Raw genomic sequence first — 18,452 nt, forward strand, 5'->3', positions numbered from 1 at the left:
CGCGCTCTTAAAGGGCCCGCTCGGGATGGCGGCGGCGGCAGCGCTGCCGCGGGCGCTGTCCCGGCTGTGCCCCCGGCGCTGCCCAGCCCTGCCCCGGCCCGCCTGGACAGCGGGACACCGGGGACACCGCGGGGACAGCGGCACCGGCACCGCGGGGCGGGCGCGGCCGCGCTGGGCACGGCCGGCCGGCGCTGCGCTGGCCTTCCTGGGAGGTGAGAGGGGCGGCGGGCACGGGCACCGCGCAGCCGGCACCGGGCACCCACCGCGCTGTCCCCGCAGGGTTCTCCCTGTTCCCGCGGGACGACGAGGAGGACGGCGAGGACGCCATCGTCCTGCTGCTGAAGAGAGCCAAGGTGCGGCGTGGGCGGTGCGGGCGCGGGGCCCGGCGGTGACCGGGCCCGCTGCCCACGGCAGTGACCGGGCCCGCTGCCCACGGCGGTGACCGCGCCCGCTGCCCCCGGCGGTGACCGCGCCCGCTGCCCCCGCAGCTCAGCGCCATGAAGGGGGAGCTGGCCGAGGCCGATCAGCTCCTGCACCAGGCTCTGCGCCGGGCGCACCAGCAGGAGAACAGGCAGGCCATCATCTACACCTACAGCATGGTGAGTGAGAGCCGGGCTTGGGGCACTTCGGTGCTGGAGGGAGAAGGAAAAGCGGCTGGGGCGCGTCCGCATCGCCTTGGTGGAGCTTGAGCACTGTCTTGTCTCTTCCAGATGGGGAACGTGGCCTACATGCAGGGACAGCTGGACAATGTGAGTAACTCTGAGTTTTCGCTCTGAATTTTTAGAAGTTGACATGTTGTGCACGGTCTCAGGTGTGGGGTGCTGGCACAAGCTGCAGGCTCAGAGCTGTGGGGCAGAGATGTCCCAGAGCACAGCAGAATGATCCAACTCAGGACTGCAGTCCCATGAGCACACCAGGTTAAGAAAGGGGCTCTCACAGTTAAAGGAGGGAATACTTCTTACTGTGAAATGCTGCAGTTGAGCACAGAGATGCTCCAAAGAGAATCTGGGAAAGCCCTGAGCTCACAGACAGGGTAAAGGCCTGGCTGCTGCTGCAGTGCTCAAGGAGAAACTGAAAGGACCCACTGGTTCAGTACCACTGGGCTCTGGTCAGCCTTTCACTTCTAAGAACTGTGTTCTTGCTGTAGTGTAAATGCAACAAATTTGAGCCAGTTGCCTCTGTGTAGTTTGCCTCTGTTTTGTTTTAAATGCCATCATTTCTCAGTATCCTCTTCAAAATTCTTGTTTCAGGCAGAAAAGCTCTACAAAGCAACTATGAGCTATATGCTTGCAGGGGACACAAAGGAGGTATGTTCTGAGACAGGCTCCCAGTGGTGCCCTTCTCTTTACCTTATTTCTTGTGCTGTAATGCCTCTTACTGGAAATTGGCAATCCTGTAAAGGATGGCAGCACTGGAGGCAACAAGATGTGGATTTTTAATGTCTAAACTCTCTGACAAAGCAGTGTTTCTGTTGGGAAGGTACAAGAAGAGTAACAGTTACGTTGTGTGTCCTCCTGGCAGGATGACAACGCCATCCTTGAGATATCCCTCAAGCTGGCCAGTATCTATGCTGCTCAGAAACAGTGAGTTCCCAGCTAGAGGTGTCACCTGCTTTCATCTCAGCTTTGCAGTGCTGGTGGCGTGGCCAAGCAGAGGATCTTTAATGAGGGATCCTTCAGGGACAGAAGGAGCTTTGCTTTGCACTTTGCAGGCACAAATTAGCCGTAGCTGGCTACCAGTTCTGCATCCTGACCTTAGAGGAGAAGATTGCCAAGCAGAAGGACTTGCCTGAGGATGTCTTATCAGGTGGGCAGCCTTGTCTGCCAAAGGCTTCTCATCTTTTCTCCATTTCGCTGTCCTTGATGTTGTTTCTAAGTGCCATCTTCATGTCAATCCATTGTCTGTCCACTGCCTGAGTTTCTGCTGTGGTAGGATGGGGGTTCATACTGAATCCTGTGGCAGTGATCACTTCACTCCTCTCTGTTTGCAGCTGAAGAAAAGGCCAACACCCAGCTCCTGCTTGGGATGAGCCTGGACTCCTACGGCCGCTACCTCCTGAACATCAACGAGCTCCCAGCAGCACAAAAAATGTATGAGAAGGCTCTGCAGATATCAAATGATGTTCAGGGAGAGACTCATCCACAGGTGATTTGTAGAGCAGTAGGACTCCAGGGAAGGAAAGGCTGATCTGTGGGAAATGAGGCAGCCTTGGAGCAGCTCTGCTGCCATCAGACATGGCAGGCACTACCTGAGGCCGTTTTCCTGCCAGGAAGGACGAGCATGCAAATACAGAAATAAAGGTCACTTCCTTACTGAATGCTTCTTTGGGAAATACTTCTTTAAGTGGTGTGGCAGGAAATGAATGTGGTGCTTCTGCTGCCCCAGACTGCTCCACAGGCTTCCCTTTTCCCTCCTGGTGCAGAGTGTGGTGCTGATGAATGACCTGGCGACGGTGCTGGATGCTCAGGGACGCTACGAGGAGGCGCACACCTACAGCAGGAGGGCAGCAGAGCTGGCAAGGGTCACGCAGCACCCCGAGGAGCACATGGTGCTCAATAACCTGGCAGCAATCCTGATGCACAAAGGTCAGTGAATACATGCCCAGCCTGTCACTGAGCTTGTGCTGAGCGCAGAGATCTGGATCTGTGTTGTAGGGCTGAACTAAAGTGCTGGTTTGGGGTTATGAGTTTTACTTTAGGCAGTAGGTCTGACTTTGAATTGCTTTCACAAACTGACCCAAAAGGTTTCCAGGGGGTTCTTGTTTCCCACGTCCTTTGTGTCCAGTAACTTTTCCAAAAGGACAGAAGACATGCGTGAGATTTGTTTCTGTGAGAGTTTAATGCTGAAGCAGCACCAGGTCCCATCATCACTGCTGCTCTCCATCACCAAGCTCTCAAGAGCTGGCAAGCTGGCAGGATGTTTTCTGAGCCTCCCTAGATCTTGATGTGTTCCAAGTAGTCCTTGTCCTTTGCATGGGATCAGCATCAGGAGGGGGCTCTGAAAACGGGAGATGGAACTGGGTAGCCAAGCCTTTTTTCTCTCTTGCTACAGAAGATTTCCTGCAAGCAAAACAAGTGTACAAAGAAGCTCTCAAGCAGGCACAGCAGAAGGGAGATGCTGCTTCTGTCCAGCATATCCAGGAGGAACTAGCTGAGCTGGCCAAGAGGAGAAAGGGCTCCAAATAAGTTTGACCACAGAGTCCAACCTTGAGGTGACTGAAGGCAGCAAGGGTTGGTCGGCACAGGCAGCCTGGGAGCAGCTCGGTGCAATTCTCTAGAGAAACAGCAATGAGGAGTTTCAGGACTGCTTAAGAGGAAGGGCTGCCACTGCCTAACAGCCCAAAATAAAGGTGTGAAATCTTAACTGTGTGAATTTGTGGTGTAGTCTGTGGTTTGACTGACCTACTGTGCTAAGTGGTTTAATTTTGGCTGCCTGAGTGCAAGTCTGGTCTGGTATTAATACTGTGTTAGAGTCAGTTTGCTATTCCTGCCTTCCCACAGAAGTGTTCAGGTTCAAAACACGGCTGTCCCAGAGCAAGTCTTGAAAAGGAACAGGCAGGAATTGTCTCACTCTTTACATGTTGCACAGCACAACAGGGGCTGCACTTCTATCAGTGCTGCAGTTCAGCATGTTTGAACTTCAGCAGAGCATTCCCCAGGCTGTACCTGCCCTGCAAGAGAGCTGCAGCTCCCTGTCCTGGTCCAACAGGCTGTGTGAAGATCAAATGTATTTCTTCGTTTAGCATCCAAAGATAGAACTTGTCCTCTCAGAGGAGGGGTGAGGCTGTTAGCACACAGAGCTGCTGTCAGAAATAAAACACTTGGCTCCAGTGGAGAGCACACGAATGCCAGAGTTCTCTTCTCTCTTGGATAGGTCAGTGCTTGAATGCTGAGGCTTCCTGTTGGAAAAGATGCTGTGTACAAACCCAGCTTTGTCAGCTACGTGCCTTCATGTGAATCAAGTATGAACAGCTGCTTTAGACAACAGAATTTCTCAGTTCTGCCCTGCCGGGAAGCCTGATGTTAAAGAAAGAGGAGAATTAAACCAGAAATCACCAAATCCATACTTAGGATAGTAGAACTAATTCTGTCACTATCCAAGCACAATTTTAACTTCTCAGTTGTCAGAACTGCAGCTGGTTGGTACAACCCTCAATGTAATGACATCATTATTAATTTACTTACAGTAGCAGCTTCATCTCTGAACTTTGAGCTAAGAGGAAGAGGCACACAGATTTTCTAGAGTAGAAGTTCATTGAAGCTTCGTGGAAACCTTCAGTCACATACAGAGCTTTGTTCTCAGCAAGCTAGGAAATAAAAACAGGGCTGTACTGACAGAAAGGCTCTGGCACATTAGAACCAACCTTCCCTCAAGTGCTGGGTTTGGGGTTTGAAGCAGCAGAGCTTGGAGGGCAGCAGGGTCACCTGGGAACCCTGCAGCACCCTGGGAGCAGGGTCTTGCCTGATGCTGCAAAACAAAAGGGAGACACAGGAAAAGCAAGTGGAGAACTGATCCCCTTTATTGATTGGTCTGAATCCAGAAGTCACTGTCTAGTGAAGACATTGTGTGGAAATTATGATGCATGGGATTTTCAAGTCTTAAATGATTTCATATCAGAATCACGAACCATATCAAGATGAAAGCATTGTGAAAGCGCTGATCAGAAATCAGGTAAAAATTTGTAGTAAACTACACTTTGTAAACATGACTTACAAACACCTTCCTGTTTAAAACAGGGTAGATGTAATTCCATACTTGAAGATTACTGGAATTGTGGTAAACCCTAACTTAGGCTCTGGAGAGGTTTTTACACTGGAGAAGTTAAAACTGATAACAAACAAAAAAAAAAAAGCAGCAACATTTTTATGTGCAAATGCCACTCAAACTGTATCTCAGGAGATTGTGACTATCCTACTTTGGATATCTTGCTGCTGCTGCAGCAGTAACATGAAGCTTTGCAATGAACATGCTATACTTACTGTACAGGTAGCAAAGACATTTGTCTGTACATGCCTCTTTCACATTGTATTTGTTACACTAAGAAAGTGAGAACAAGTGGGTTTAAGAATGGAACTTAACTCTCCACTCCAAATTCAAATCTACAAAAAGGGCAGATCAATTCATTTTCCAGTATATGTTGCTGTGGGAACCAAAAAAGAAAGTTAAAATAAGAGCACAGGTCTACAAACAGGATGAAAACTTCACTGCTTCAAGCCAGAAGGGTAAAGGAGGGGAGGATGAGAGACATCTTTCTCAGAGAAAGACTGCAAGGAGATTTAAGACTGCCAATGGATCTACTGTGATGCAGTTTTTTAAAAAAAGTAGCAAAATAGTTCTGTATTCTCAACAGTGTCAAGTTTCCAAATGAGTTCCTTTGGAATTTTGTTTCCCACACTTGGGGAAAAAAGGCTTTCCTTAAAGGACTGAAAATAAATTTGCTATTGATAAATAGTTCTGTGCTTCTTCCTGTTTGTAAGTGGACCGTGACAGTCCATGGGATGCAGAGCTCACACGACTCAAGGTTACACACTGCATTACACCTTCCATACAACGCATCACAAATACAGCGGCAAAATCCAAAATATTTTTCACTGGAAAGTAACTCCAAGGCAAAGACCCTGTTGATCAATGAGATGCAAAAGCAGTTTGGAATCTGACAGACCACGCCACCCCCCAGCTCAGTGCTATCTGTGAATCAGTCCTTCTACCCCGGAAGATTTGAATTCACTTCCTGAGGTCAGTGCAGCATAAAATGAAGATGCTTTTGGAGATGGATGTCAGGACACCCTGTGACATCAGGGCCCAGATGGATGTGAACATGAGCTACAAGCATATCATAGCAAGCATTGATAGATGAATGATTACGGAGACTCTCCTAGTACCATATACAATTTAAAAATAAAAATCACCCTAACAAGTATTGCACACTTCAGGAGCTAAGCCAAGCATTTGTAAGGACTTCCACCAAAAGCTTGCTTAGAGGGACAGGGACTGGGACGCAGACTTCAAAATAATTATTACATAAAGATTTAAAAATCAGATTGGAGGAAGGTAAAAATCACAGTACCTATTTCAAACTGGTTGTAACAGAAGCCAAGTAGTTGACTCGTGCGTTGCTCAATTAATCTATAAAAGCACTTTGTTTTATTTAAACTTGGGATGTGGAGGTTTTTCTTCTTAAAGGATTTATCAACCCACCCAGAGCCTCTGTTCAGAAAAGCCATTTGCTGTGGTTAAATATGACAGTAAAATTTAGTAACCTGTTTTGACTGCATACAATGCAGAAACAGAGAACACTAAGAATAGGCTTTTAGGGCACAGTTAAAAGTCCCAGTGTGCATAACAGTGAGGTATGCCTCCAGAAGCTGTTCTGTTTTTGTTTCTTTAACCTTTTAAAAATGAACCATTACATACCCATGCAATAATATTTCTGCAGTGTTGCTAAATAAAACCAACTGCACCAAAAATTTACAATGTGGCAGAATTTCAAATTCCAAAGAAATATATCATCTTATTCCAGCGAACTGGAGTTATGTTAATGTACAGAATTCACTAAGGGGTCAGTCTTAAAAATCAACATTTTCACAAGAGCTTGAACACCACTGAGAAAGTGTTTCTAGGGAAAAAAAAATTATATAAAAGCACAATGCCTGCAGGAAGTGGCACGGCATTAAATGGGCAATGATGGTTGGGAGGTTGGGGTTCTGGTTAGGCTAGGCTGAGAGGAAGGCTAGGGTTATGAAGAGTATTCTACACTGGAGAAAATGCTTAAAAAAAATTACAAAATGACCCCCAAAGTTTAGGCAATGATTTGAACATAAGTACACCAGATACTATAGCAAGGGAAAAAACACTGCAAAAAGTACTCTCTATTTACAGAAGAATGATTTAAAAGACATTATGGTTTTCTTTACAAATAGATGTAGAGCAGGAATAGTCCACATTTTTAAAAACTCTTTACATATTTATCTTTAGTAAGTCAACCTTCTCGACCACAATCCTCCAACACACAGCCTGTGCAGAAGGCATTTCACAGACTCTCCAGCAATTCTTCATTGTGTGGCCCTTGCTCTCTTGGAAAGTCTCTGTGGGCACAAGTCAAAAATAGATTTCTTTTTGACCCGCAAATTAAAAAAAAAAAAAATCTGCATAGTTCAGTCATCACTGTCAGACAGAGTCTCATATTGTGCTGAAAGCAGTGGTGCAGGCTCTCGCTCCCAGATCCTGTTCTGTGGGTGAGTGGTTGCTTGGCTCATGGACGGGGGGGCACAGGCGATGGAGGTTGGGGGGGTGCTGCTCAGCATCCTCATGGTCAGAGGGTTGTATGGAAACTGGGTGGAACCTGCATCAAAAGGGAAAACACAAGCTGTTCTGAGACACCTGTGCTGGCCTGGGTTGTGACAATTAGCAGAAAATCCATTGCAGAAATCCCATGCTGGGAAATTCTGGCCAATATCCAGCATTACAGTGCAACATCTGAGACTGGAAACACCTTTGAAAGGAGCCTGTTCCTCACCTGTTGATGAAGGCCTGTCTTCCCAGGCCCACACTGGAGTCTGTCTGTGGTAGTCCCCTTCTGAGTGTACAGATGAGACAGAAGAAGGTCTTTCAGTTCCCAAATATCCCTGCCCAGGAATTGGAGACTTTGACTTCCTACTGTTTGACTTGCCGATGAGCTTCTGCTTGCTGACCGCCCCACCTGGCAATCAGAAGGGACAGATTTCACCAACCACATTTTAGCCTCTGTGGGTTTGTTTCTAGAAATTATCAAGTAGCATTTAGAAGCTTTAGGTATCCAATACATCCTGTTCTCCTTTTCCTGTTCCATCAGTGTTGTTGGAAAAGTCAGGATGATAAATGCAAACACCACCTCTGCCAATTACAGAGGAAAGACAGTGGATCTTCAGCGATACCACGTTATTCAAACCCTTGATTTATTTATTTTCTTTAAGGCCCTGGGATATTTGGGAGCTGCAGTACCTGAATTTGGAGATGGATTGGCTTCTTCCCTACGTGTCTCGTTAGTCGCCGGTACCGCGGCGCCGGAGCTGCCCGGAACCACCGCAAGAGGCTGGGACATGACGACCCCGTGCTCCTCACTCTTGTCATCAAAGTTTCCCATCAGTGCTTTCCTAATAATGTCTTCCAGACCCAGATTACTGGCAGGATCTCCAAAGGAGTGACCCCTAGAACTGACTGCACCTGGGAGAGAAGAGAAAACAGGGAAAGGTGGGAAGGGAGGCAAAAGGTGTATCTCAGAGAAATTAAAAAGGGGTGTGGGGAAAGATTTGGTCATTTTGCTTTTCCTTATGGTGCAGGAAATAAGTTTTCATATAGGATACTAGCTTTTAAATTTGCACCATTTTCCTCTTTTACTGGACTCCCCAAAGAGTATAAATTTAAGATATTAAAGACATTACATTTTTCTGGAACATATTTTGTTTCTTTTATTGAAGAACTTACCTGAGGTAGTGACTGCTGGCAAATTGAATATTTCAGTCCCTGGCTGAGCAGTTGCTGCAATTAAAACACAACATTTCACTGAATTTTTCAGTACTCATAATCACTAAGTGATCAGCAGTAGCCCTACTGCACAAGCAAAAAGCAAAAATATAGTTCTAGTATCATATTCCACCCTGTCAGTGTTCCTTACTGGAACTATACTAAAAATGCTGTTTAAAAGACATAATCATAAAGGCCAAGAAAACACAAACAATTTCATTTCAAGACACCTTTCCAAACAGGAAAAAGTGTAGTATTGATATAAAGCAAATTACAGACACAGTTAGAATAATGTGGTTTTCACCTCTTAAATTACGTATTAAAAGGATGTGACAGTCCTACATACAACAGTATATAAAAAAATCTAACCTTCTAGTTCTATGATCATAAATCATTGTATGTATTTTATATTAATCATTTTATATTAATAGATTTATATTAATTTTTATTATTTGGTCATATTTAGGTCAGGACATCTGCAGGTGGAAGTCACATGAAGCTTAAGCTGGAAAAATTGAGTGAAAAGGCAAGTCCTGCATACCCATGTCAGAGTCACCTCCACCAGATGAGTTCAGCTTTCGAAATATCTCCTGTTTCTTGGATTTTACCATTGGTGAAGTGTTCTCAAGTTTGGTGAAAAACGAAGGCAGGTAACTGATACTGCCTGGAGAGCGAGAGTCAGTCCTGCCAAGACCAACATGTGTCAAAGAGACAGAACTTGTAAGATGCACATTTAAATCTTCCCCAAAGCAGTCAGGCAGAAACCCTTCACAGTCACAGGAGCACTGGGACGCTCAATAATAACTGAGTTTGCCTAAGCAGCAACAATCTGTCAAATAAGCTTGAATTAAAAAACCAATCAACTCGTACATAAATTAAAAAATAATCTAAAAATGAAGTAAAAAATAATCTAGCGTTCCTAGCCCAAGATCCTTACATTTCTAAAAAGTGCAATATCCCCTGCCATGTCCCTGAAAATCCCTTTGCATCTACTTAACATCCATCATGGACTCTAACAGCCCTGCAGCATCTGCACAGTGGAAAACCCCAAGAAAACCAGAATCAGTTTCATCAGCATGAAGCTTAAATAAGTACTTTGGGTGCTCTTCCTTCCTCAGCAGGGTAAATACAGGTGCACCCACTCCAGTGTGCATCTCCCACACGTTTGCAGACACCAGCACTGCCAGGGAGCCCGTGAAGGTCCTGTGCAGTTTTATGGTGCAGATCTGACAGAGTGGGACAGGGCTGCCCCATCCATGGACACCCCACTTCACTCCTCCTGGAATCTCCTTAGCTCAGTGATATTTCAAGTGATTATCTGCTCCAGCACCATGAGTGCTGGAAGCCTGGGTTCCTCCCCTCTCCACCAGGACAGTATCCAGGAATCCAACCAGGCAGAAGAAGACTGAATGATTTAATAAAAACTGTGACCTTTCTCAAAACTCACTTCAGTTTTACAGAACTGGCAAGCACAAGGAGTTTAACATTCTCTCAGATGTGACATAGAACACTGCTTGCACCAAGAAACTTAAGACAGAGCACCAACATGTGACCTTTCCCTCAGCCTTCCCAAAGCACCTCCCAAATTGCATGTTAGTGCAGAAGGATTCACAGTGATTAACAACTTGCCTGTGGCACCAGAGGAAGGTCAGTTGAGCTGTTCTATAATAAAGACAGAGTTTGCAGGACAAATATTCAGAATTATGTTTTTAAAAGTCAGTTTTACACCTACCTCTGTTCAGTAGGCTCAGTTCTTTGGGAAAGCAAAAGAACATTTTCCTGTTTCTCATGTACAACTGGGACCTGAGGTGGTGAGATTGGCTCGTAGGGCTCTGAGGGGACATGACTCCTCTCTGGAGATTTTCCAGGCCTACATCCACGATTCAGAGACAGATAATTACTCTCAATGCATGTACAGCAGTAGTTAACTCATGTAACTTTACAGTTCCTACATAACTGCTTATGTGTAGTTATATGTTACATGCTTTAGTAAGCTTGGTGATCTTAAAAAAAGATGACTATGCATTGTCCATAATAACTCTGGTAAGTTTTAAGTTATTACATGTTTTCAGCCCTCTAAAGACTGGAACTTAAGAGAAGTAGCAAAGGGAAAACAGTTATAAGTTATGTTATGGAACCAAGCAATTGGCAAAAGAGTAGGAGACAGACTTTGCCTAAAAATAAGATCAAAAGGCACATTTATTTCCAATCTACACCAAGGTTACTGCACTATTTTAAATCAATATCATATCTGGGCATCAATTAAACTTGCAGTTAGACTGAATCCCTGCATTACCTTCCCCTGGCCTTGTCAGAGAGGTTCTCAGGGGACACTCTGGCCCCTGGCCGCTGGTGGTGCACGGGCTGTGGCTGCGCCTCGGGGCTGTAGCGGTTCGAGGTCTTTGCCCGGCCAGAAACAGGCGTTGGAGCAGGGGTGGAATTCTGGAATGTAGTGGTGGGAGGCTGCAAAGAGGCCTGAGAAGATGCTTGGTTTCTAGCAAAGTCTTGTGTGATAATTTGCTGGATGTCACAAAAAGAAATAGAAAAGAGATCTTGGTTAGACACTGGCCACAGTGTAGGTATTCATGACCTAGATGAGCCTGATGGCAACAAATGAGGTTATAAATTCAGATATGGTATTTTGTAATACTCTCAAATAAAAGGCAGAATTATAAAACCTACACAGATGTGATCAGCAAGGGTGATGAGCCGATGGGTCCTGGGCACGTGTGCCATCCCCTCTGCCTGGGAAGAGGGAGGTGGAGGTTGCTGGGGTGAGGGGGGCTCCTGTTGTGTCCTGTAGCGGTGAATGGGGCCCTCGTACGGCCTGTTGGGGTCAGCTGGTTGAAAAAGAAAAGGTCACTCTGTTAAGCTTCAAGGTCTGACACTTCTGTGCTTACAAATCTAAAAAAGGTTACCACATATCCACATGTATTTCCACATGCAGATGAACTTACTCTCTGCCTGGCTTGGTTTGGGTGTCTCTTGTTGATAGGGCTGCAGCTTTTCTTGAGCAGGTACAGGTGAATTTGCAGGGCTGATCACCTCAATGGCATCTCCAGGAGCTTCATACCGGTGTGAGGACACTGAATATCAAGCAAAGGTTGTGGAATAAGATGTAAATATGACAGAAAATTTTTGTTGCCTATACTTAGCAACACCAGTGCTTCCAGTAAAATGGCACCAGTGAATGAAAGTCAAACCATTGTTGCCTTCTCATGATAACCATGGTGATACAAATACTTCCATGAAACAGTGTTCCAGCATAAATCAAGTAATTTTCAGTTTCCTGACTTCTGAAAAGGTTACTCTTATGATCCTGCATTCATGCTGTAGCATGGAATCTGAATAAAGCAAACTCTGATTTTGCAAGAGTAACTATATGCAAAAACTGTATTTGTCTATCAAGTGTTTCTGCTTTGCAGAGTTGAATATTTTATCATTAAACATCTGAATCATTTCACATAATTTCCCTAAAGGCTAAGACAGACAGCAAAGAAGTATAGAGTTACTAAGATACGTACAACTACTGGAAGAATCTGAACTTTGAGAGCCCCTATCTCGAGCATCCTTGTCTGAAGCAATCTGGCGAGTGATGATCACATCTATGAAGTTAGCAGCAGTAATTGTGGTCTTTCCTCGAGTTCTCAGCTCTTCCTCGTACCTGGATTTAGGAGGAGGTCCTTTCTCTTTACCAGCCTCTGAATAGACTACTGATGAAGTCTGTGCCTGGGACTTGCCACCAGAGTAATTTGCAGATGTATAGGGGCACTGCACAGGCCTCTTTTCTACCTCCAGGGTCTTCTGCTCCATCTGCTGCTGGTCAGTCACCACAGCTGACCGGCGTCCCATGTTCTCTTCTATCCTGGTTCCTTCGTGCTTGTTCTCCTTTGCTTTGGCAACTTCCATCTGAGGAGCAGAGGCTGCAGCATCCACGAGTGCTGCCAGGGCATCAGCAGCAGTGTTGTAACGGGAAGCTGGCAAGCCTTGAGTGATAGAGGGAGCTCCAGGGGTGAGCTGCCTGTGGCAAACATTGAATAGCCTCAGTTACATCACATGGAAAGAACTAGAGCCATGAACACAATAAAGCAAGGCTTTTCTGACACTAATTTCTACCCAAAATGCACTGATGAAAATGCTCTGATATATCCAGTAATCCACTATATTTCATATAGTGAAATATCCTTAACCCTAAATGCACTTTTTAATAAGCTGAAATATTAGAACAGATATCTGTGCCACATTAACTTCTAAAACCTACATGATACGTAGCTGAGCAGCAGGATCCAAAGGTGTGATTACGCTTGTCCCATTGGTTCCTTGGAATATACTTGGCCTTTGCTGCAGAATGTTTTCCTGGCTTCTGACAGAGGGGGATGGGGACCGGACGTATCCGTGACTGCCGGGTCTGCCAGGCTGTTCTGCACCTGCAGGACACAGTGGAGGGGAACAAACAAAAAGAAATGATTACTCTTACAACAATGTAGCACTGTAAATCAATGCTGTCTCCTCCACATCCCTTCCCAGCTGTCTCCACCACTCTGGATCTGATGGTATGTATTAAAGATTTAAATCTGTTCGCAATGCTCTAAATGTCATGCAAGCTGTGCCAGTGACAACTAGAATTCACTCCTCTTTAGGTGCTACACTGCTTTGAGAGAAACTTCAAGAAGTTGCAGTTATGACCAGAACTGCTGGGCAACAGGAACCTGCCTGAAGTGCGGAGTAAAAGCAGACTGTAAATGGTATTTGCTAACAGTGACTGCATAAAATGAGCAGTTACAGTGTAGAAGACAAGCGATCCAAGTGTATCCATGTGCCCTCACCTGGTCGGAGATAAAGTTCAGCAGGGACTGAGGTGATTCTTTCCCTCTCTCGTTCTCGTTCTCTTTCCCGCTCTCGTTCACGTTCCCTCTCCCTTTCCCGTTCCTTCTCCCTTTCCCTTTCCCGTTCCCTTTCAGCATTTGCAGCTGCAGAAGCTGCCAGGTGGGTGGGGTGTCCTGGAAGGTCCACAAGGTAAAATGAAGGAGCAAAAAAAATACCCTTAAGCGAAGCATGATAATGTAAGCTCTTGCCTATATATTTTGCCATACACTTGCAGCAAAATTTCCCAAATACATTTTAATTCCACTCAAGACTGTCCACTTATCTAGGAAGACAAAAGCTTAACATACAGTGACAGTGGAAGGCTAAAAAGCCTTTTACTGAAGTGGTTGCTATACAGTTAGAAACTACACAGCTTATAGACCCCAGTTCTACCCTTCAACACACGTAAAATGGGGTTAGTGAATTATAATCAAATTACTACAAATAAAGACCTGACAGAATAAGGCAAATTCAGAATTTGACAGTGCTTCTACTGTAACTACACAGGATATCATCAAAACCCCTTTGCATGCAAAAAGCATCTCCTGAGAAAACATCAAAACATGGCATTAATGAAAGCTGAATAAAGATGGTCAATTCTCTCAGCATGTCAGCTAATTAGAGCCAGCACCAAGCCATGAGAGCTCTTACCTGGTGACAGAGAAGCAGGGTTGTAAGGCCTGGGAGGGAAGGTAAGCTGGGTGCCAGGGATGTATGTGATTCTCTCCATGGGTGGGGTGCTGGTTCCTCCAGGATGAGGCACTAAGATAGTGGGGGCCATATTGTTCAGGTCAATAATTCCTGTCAGGAGATGACACATGTGAGAATGGCCACTCCAGGACATGGTCTACACAGTCGGCAATGAATGTTTGGTGGAGAAAATACAAGAATAAGGCAATTGTAGAGCTATATTCCAGCTGGTTATACTTTCTTAGATCTGGCAATCAGCAATTTAGGAACATACAAAGTCAGAATTTGCTTTGGAAAAATGCACTTCACTTCTACTCAATAATCCCACCTTTTAGCAATTTTGGGTATTACCCAAAAAATAAAACAATTAGCATTGTTATCACAAACATGACACTTCTGGCTGTTGCTTTTATATTCTTTTTGAAGAAGTTATCATTTTGATATAATTCTCTTTTCTGAAGTTTGATGGTGAGCTAAATATGGTTCTGATCATCAATTTAAATGAGTAGAAAAAAATCTGGCTCTTGAACACCAGTAACTCTCAGAGACTTCTCCTTAAAAATATTGATTATAGAAGTGGTTTTCCTTTCCACAAAAGGCAGTTTGCAAATGAGTTGTCAGACATCCAAGATCACTACAGGATGAACACATTTATACACATGGCCTTGTATGAGCACATCCAAACCACAGCTGGCACAGCCAAAACACACTTTTCAGAGGATTACAGAAAGAGAGCCAGGCCCACCTCGTGCTCCTGCATAAGGGAGTGCTAAAGTTTGCTCCCTGGGGGACAATCCCCTGGTGACATCGGGCCTGAGGTTCACTTGCATCTGCTGGGAGGTGATGTAGTCGTTGAGGATGGTCTGGCGCGTGTTCTCCATGGCGTACAGCTGGTACTGGCTGGGGTACCCCGGCGTGGGGGACAGCTGCCTTTGGAACAGGTAAGCAGCAGCAGCTGAGGGTGGAAGGAGGAAAAAGGAGGCATTTAGGAAGCAGGATGATTCTGGATTAAATAAGACTTTCAGGTGTTTGTAAAGCTACAATGAGAAGTGCTATCAAGTCTCGCTAGTTGGTGCCAAATGAGTGAAAATAGCATTTTAATACTGGTGTTTTATGGAATCTCTGCACTGCATGCACACTGAAGTGCTAAACAATCCAGACTTCCAGACTAGAGAGATGACTTTAATAGAATTATAAATGCTGAAATTCTGAAAATGTAAAAGGCTGAAACACCTAAAGAACTTAGAAAATACTTCACAGAAGTAAACTGAGGGATAGGTTAAAAGGAAGTCACTGTATTTAATATCACCTGATAATCCTTCAGTGAAAATAATCAGTCTTGAACATGTAAGTCTATGTATAAATATATAGAATTACACTTTAATTCTCTAGCCTCTTCCACATCCTTCTTTGCAAAGCTTTCCTGAAAGCTTTTAATACATTCCATGAATACTTTTCTATAAATACTGTGAACTTTTTAACAAAACAGAAGCAAGTTGGCAGCTCTGAAGGGAAGTTACAGCATTATACAATACTAATTTACTAAGTATCTTGGTTAGATTTAAATCACCACTAAACTGAAATCAAATCATAGCCATAAATACTTACAACCTTATAATTTATATCTGGCCATTGATAACTGCCTTATAAAGGTATCCTTTCTGTGCATCAAAGATCACAGTATTTCTAAAACTAAAAAAAGCCAACACAAATGTATTTACCAGGATCCAGAGCCCTGTGAAATGGCATAGCAGGATCTAAATGGGGAGGGAGGTGACCCCTGTAGACTTCAGGAGTTGCTCCTCTGTGGTGAGGGTCAAAAGGACTGTGAGCCACTACAGGATCAACCCCTGGGACTGGAGATTTTGCTGGCACACTCTCCCTCTGTGTTGGAGTGAGTGTGTTCTTCCTGTCATGATTTGCTGACTTCCCAGAAGATACTCCAGCTAAAAGGAATGAAAAACCCAAGTTAATAAAATGCCTATTTCTCTGTGGAAAATTTAACTGTAAAAATACACTGGTTCCCAAGGAACATTTTCAGTGACTGCAATACAACAAAGCACAGAGAATATTTTATATCAAAAACCACTTCTGCTGAAAAAACTGTACTTTAAAACTAAGAGTATTTACACTTCACTAAAACATCTTCCTCATCTAGACATTTTAAAATCAGGAATAGCTTCTGCCCTTAAAACATTATCCTTGTAGGTACCACTTTCAATGTGATCCATAATCAAAAGCAAATTGAGACTGAATTGCATTCCCACTTCTCTCTTCTATTATGGCAGAATTTCATTTTCTTATTTCAATTAACAGCTTACAGCCTTCTAAAATTCATTCTAGCCAACTTCCAAATTGAGACAAGCCACTAAAATAAAGAAGAATGGAGTACATAAAAATTCAAATAATAAAGCTTTTTGTCTTACTGTGGACAGGAATGACATACCCTCACTAACTCTATTCATCATAGGTGAACTCCTGGACATTGGACTCTGATAGTTCACAGGTGTCCTCCGAGCATTTGTATCATCATAAATCCCAGGGCTCAGCTGTGATTTGGGAGTTTCATGAAGGGTTGACCTGAGAACAGAGGGACCAGAGCTGACTACGGACGTGTGACGGGACCGCACGGCATCCCCGGTCTTCACATCTTCGTATTTTCCTCGCTCCACCACCTTCACGTTTTCTGGCACCATTTCCAGCTGAGGCATTCCCCGGGGCAGCTTGCTTGGTCCAGTGATTAAAGATTTTACATTGTGTTTGATGGCAGACTGGCCAGAGTTGCTTTCATATTTTATGGGTGTGCCCTGAAGAGGAGAAAAAGTTCAGGTTAAAGTCACATTGTGGAAAAAACTTGCACAGCCTGAGCTGTGTGAATATAACAGTGCTTTCTGTATTTACCTGAGATATGGAGCCTTCTATGATTGGCCTGGTTGTCTGCACTATTTCAGGAGTCTTGCGACTCTCTTGGCTTAAGAGGTCCTGCCTTGGGATCTCATGGATGGAGCGACCCATCTCCTTTATGGTGGTCACCCCATCGTAGGGTTTGCCCTTGGTGATGGCTCCTTCAAACGTCCTGATGGGAGGTGACTCTCTCTTGATCTGCTTGGGATACTTCAAACCTTCCTCAAAACTTTCAGCTGTTGCTCTTGGTGTGCCTTTTATAGAAAGAAAGGGTCACATGACTGGTATTTATAGCTGCTAAGTCACTTTTTTCATAAGCAGAGTAATTACATATAACAGTGAAACTTTGGTTTGCTGTAGTCTGTGGTAAGATACTCAAAGACTAAAAAAATCATCACAAAAATAATATTGAACAAGATATTAAATAAAATAAATAAACCTCCCATGTTATTTCGGATGCTGAAACAAAAGAAGTAAATGCATCTACAGATTTGTTAGTGTTCATTAAAAAAAAAAGTGCTAATTACCAAGTATTCATATTAAAAAGTCTGTTTTCCAGTAAGAAATAAAATTTGTGTTTACAGCTTTGAATACAGCATATCAAAAAGCTGCTGATTTATGCTCTGAAAATTTTTCATTAAATAAGCCCCACCTTTAACACAGCTCCCACAGTTAATAAGAGCTTTAAGGTTCAGAAATCCAGATTTTTGAGGATTAATTAATGCTCCCCTTTTTAAGCCTGCAATACCTCACCTTGCATTATAGAGCCAGACAAGACTGTTCTCTCCTTTAGTTCAGCATGTGGGCTACCCCGAGGCAGCGCTCGGCAGATTAAACCTAAAATTAAAATGAAGGTAATTTAGAGAATTAAACAAGTGTTAAAAAAAATCCAACCTCCAAACCAACAAACCCCCTCCTTCTTACAAATGAGAGATGGTATCTGTACCCTGGCAGTGCCCAGAGGGCCAAGCCTCAGTATGCCAGGCATTGCAGCAACATGTTATAAACACCTCCTGCCCTAAAAAATAATCTTTCACTTCAAGTATTTGTGCTATTGCATAGTTGCAAGTTTTAACATATTTAGAAAACAGGAGGTGTTTTTAATAATTAAGCTTAACCTTTGTTTCAAAAGCAGTCACTGCTTTTCTCACACTCCACTTTCCTTGCCTAGAAAGAAAGGTGTTCATGGTGGGAAGTGGAACCAAGAAAAAAAAATCCAAAATATGCCTCAGCATGCTCCAAATTATCCAAGTTTATACTGAATCATTGGGGAAGAGATTAATTTACTGTGTCTACAGTAAGAATCTAAACAAAATGCTCAAAACACTCATCATTTTTCACAGTTTGAAGACAGAAAATGTGTCACTGATGAGACAAAGCATGGAAGTACCAGAGCAGCAGTGTAGAGGCAACACTGAATTCCTGTGTGTAGCCTACAAACCATCTCATGGACATGTCCACAAAATATCCTCTAAGGCCTACCCAAAGAT

The 18,452-nt window shown here is 44.1% G+C and overlaps 2 protein-coding genes across 5 annotated transcripts in view; one reads left to right on the forward strand and one right to left on the reverse strand.

The window, feature by feature from the left end:
• The first annotated feature begins 6 nt into the window (after window positions 1-6).
• Window positions 7-3,363, forward strand: TTC19 (tetratricopeptide repeat domain 19). Its single transcript, XM_053961147.1, has 10 exons — window positions 7-212; window positions 280-353; window positions 489-599; window positions 711-749; window positions 1,251-1,307; window positions 1,522-1,583; window positions 1,712-1,806; window positions 1,991-2,145; window positions 2,423-2,585; window positions 3,052-3,363. The coding sequence occupies exons 1-10, from the start codon at window positions 26-28 to the stop codon at window positions 3,183-3,185; spliced, it is 1,077 nt and encodes a 358-aa protein (XP_053817122.1). The 5' UTR covers window positions 7-25; the 3' UTR covers window positions 3,186-3,363.
• Window positions 3,364-4,501: 1,138 nt separating this feature from the next.
• NCOR1 (nuclear receptor corepressor 1) overlaps window positions 4,502-18,452 on the reverse strand; it is a 56,559-nt gene continuing 42,608 nt past the window's right edge. For all 4 annotated transcript variants that reach the window (XM_053961130.1, XM_053961128.1, XM_053961129.1 and 1 more), the window contains 18 exons: window positions 17,716-17,799; window positions 16,960-17,216; window positions 16,505-16,865; window positions 15,780-16,004; window positions 14,804-15,013; window positions 14,020-14,169; window positions 13,329-13,502; window positions 12,764-12,929; window positions 12,027-12,523; window positions 11,460-11,588; window positions 11,185-11,342; window positions 10,799-11,022; window positions 10,235-10,372; window positions 9,044-9,186; window positions 8,464-8,517; window positions 7,981-8,202; window positions 7,517-7,699; window positions 4,502-7,342 (listed from right to left, as the gene is read on the reverse strand). In XM_053961130.1, coding sequence (XP_053817105.1) covers window positions 7,155-7,342; window positions 7,517-7,699; window positions 7,981-8,202; window positions 8,464-8,517; window positions 9,044-9,186; window positions 10,235-10,372; window positions 10,799-11,022; window positions 11,185-11,342; window positions 11,460-11,588; window positions 12,027-12,523; window positions 12,764-12,929; window positions 13,329-13,502; window positions 14,020-14,169; window positions 14,804-15,013; window positions 15,780-16,004; window positions 16,505-16,865; window positions 16,960-17,216; window positions 17,716-17,799 — 3,563 coding nt within the window. In that variant the 3' untranslated portion in view covers window positions 4,502-7,154. The remainder of the gene's footprint in view (window positions 7,343-7,516; window positions 7,700-7,980; window positions 8,203-8,463; window positions 8,518-9,043; window positions 9,187-10,234; window positions 10,373-10,798; window positions 11,023-11,184; window positions 11,343-11,459; window positions 11,589-12,026; window positions 12,524-12,763; window positions 12,930-13,328; window positions 13,503-14,019; window positions 14,170-14,803; window positions 15,014-15,779; window positions 16,005-16,504; window positions 16,866-16,959; window positions 17,217-17,715; window positions 17,800-18,452) is intronic.

The sequence above is a fragment of the Vidua chalybeata genome, chromosome 20, assembly GCF_026979565.1.
Source record: "Vidua chalybeata isolate OUT-0048 chromosome 20, bVidCha1 merged haplotype, whole genome shotgun sequence".
NCBI lineage: Eukaryota > Metazoa > Chordata > Aves > Passeriformes > Viduidae > Vidua > Vidua chalybeata.

Bases quoted from the DNA above. Each gene is read 5' to 3' on its own strand.
- TTC19 (XM_053961147.1), top strand. From the start codon at position 26: ATGGCGGCGGCGGCAGCGCTGCCGCGGGCGCTGTCCCGGCTGTGCCCC. The intron at 213-279 runs GTGAGAGGGGCG...CTGTCCCCGCAG, and splicing joins TGCGCTGGCCTTCCTGGGAG to GGTTCTCCCTGTTCCCGCGG. The intron at 750-1,250 runs GTGAGTAACTCT...TTCTTGTTTCAG, and splicing joins TGCAGGGACAGCTGGACAAT to GCAGAAAAGCTCTACAAAGC.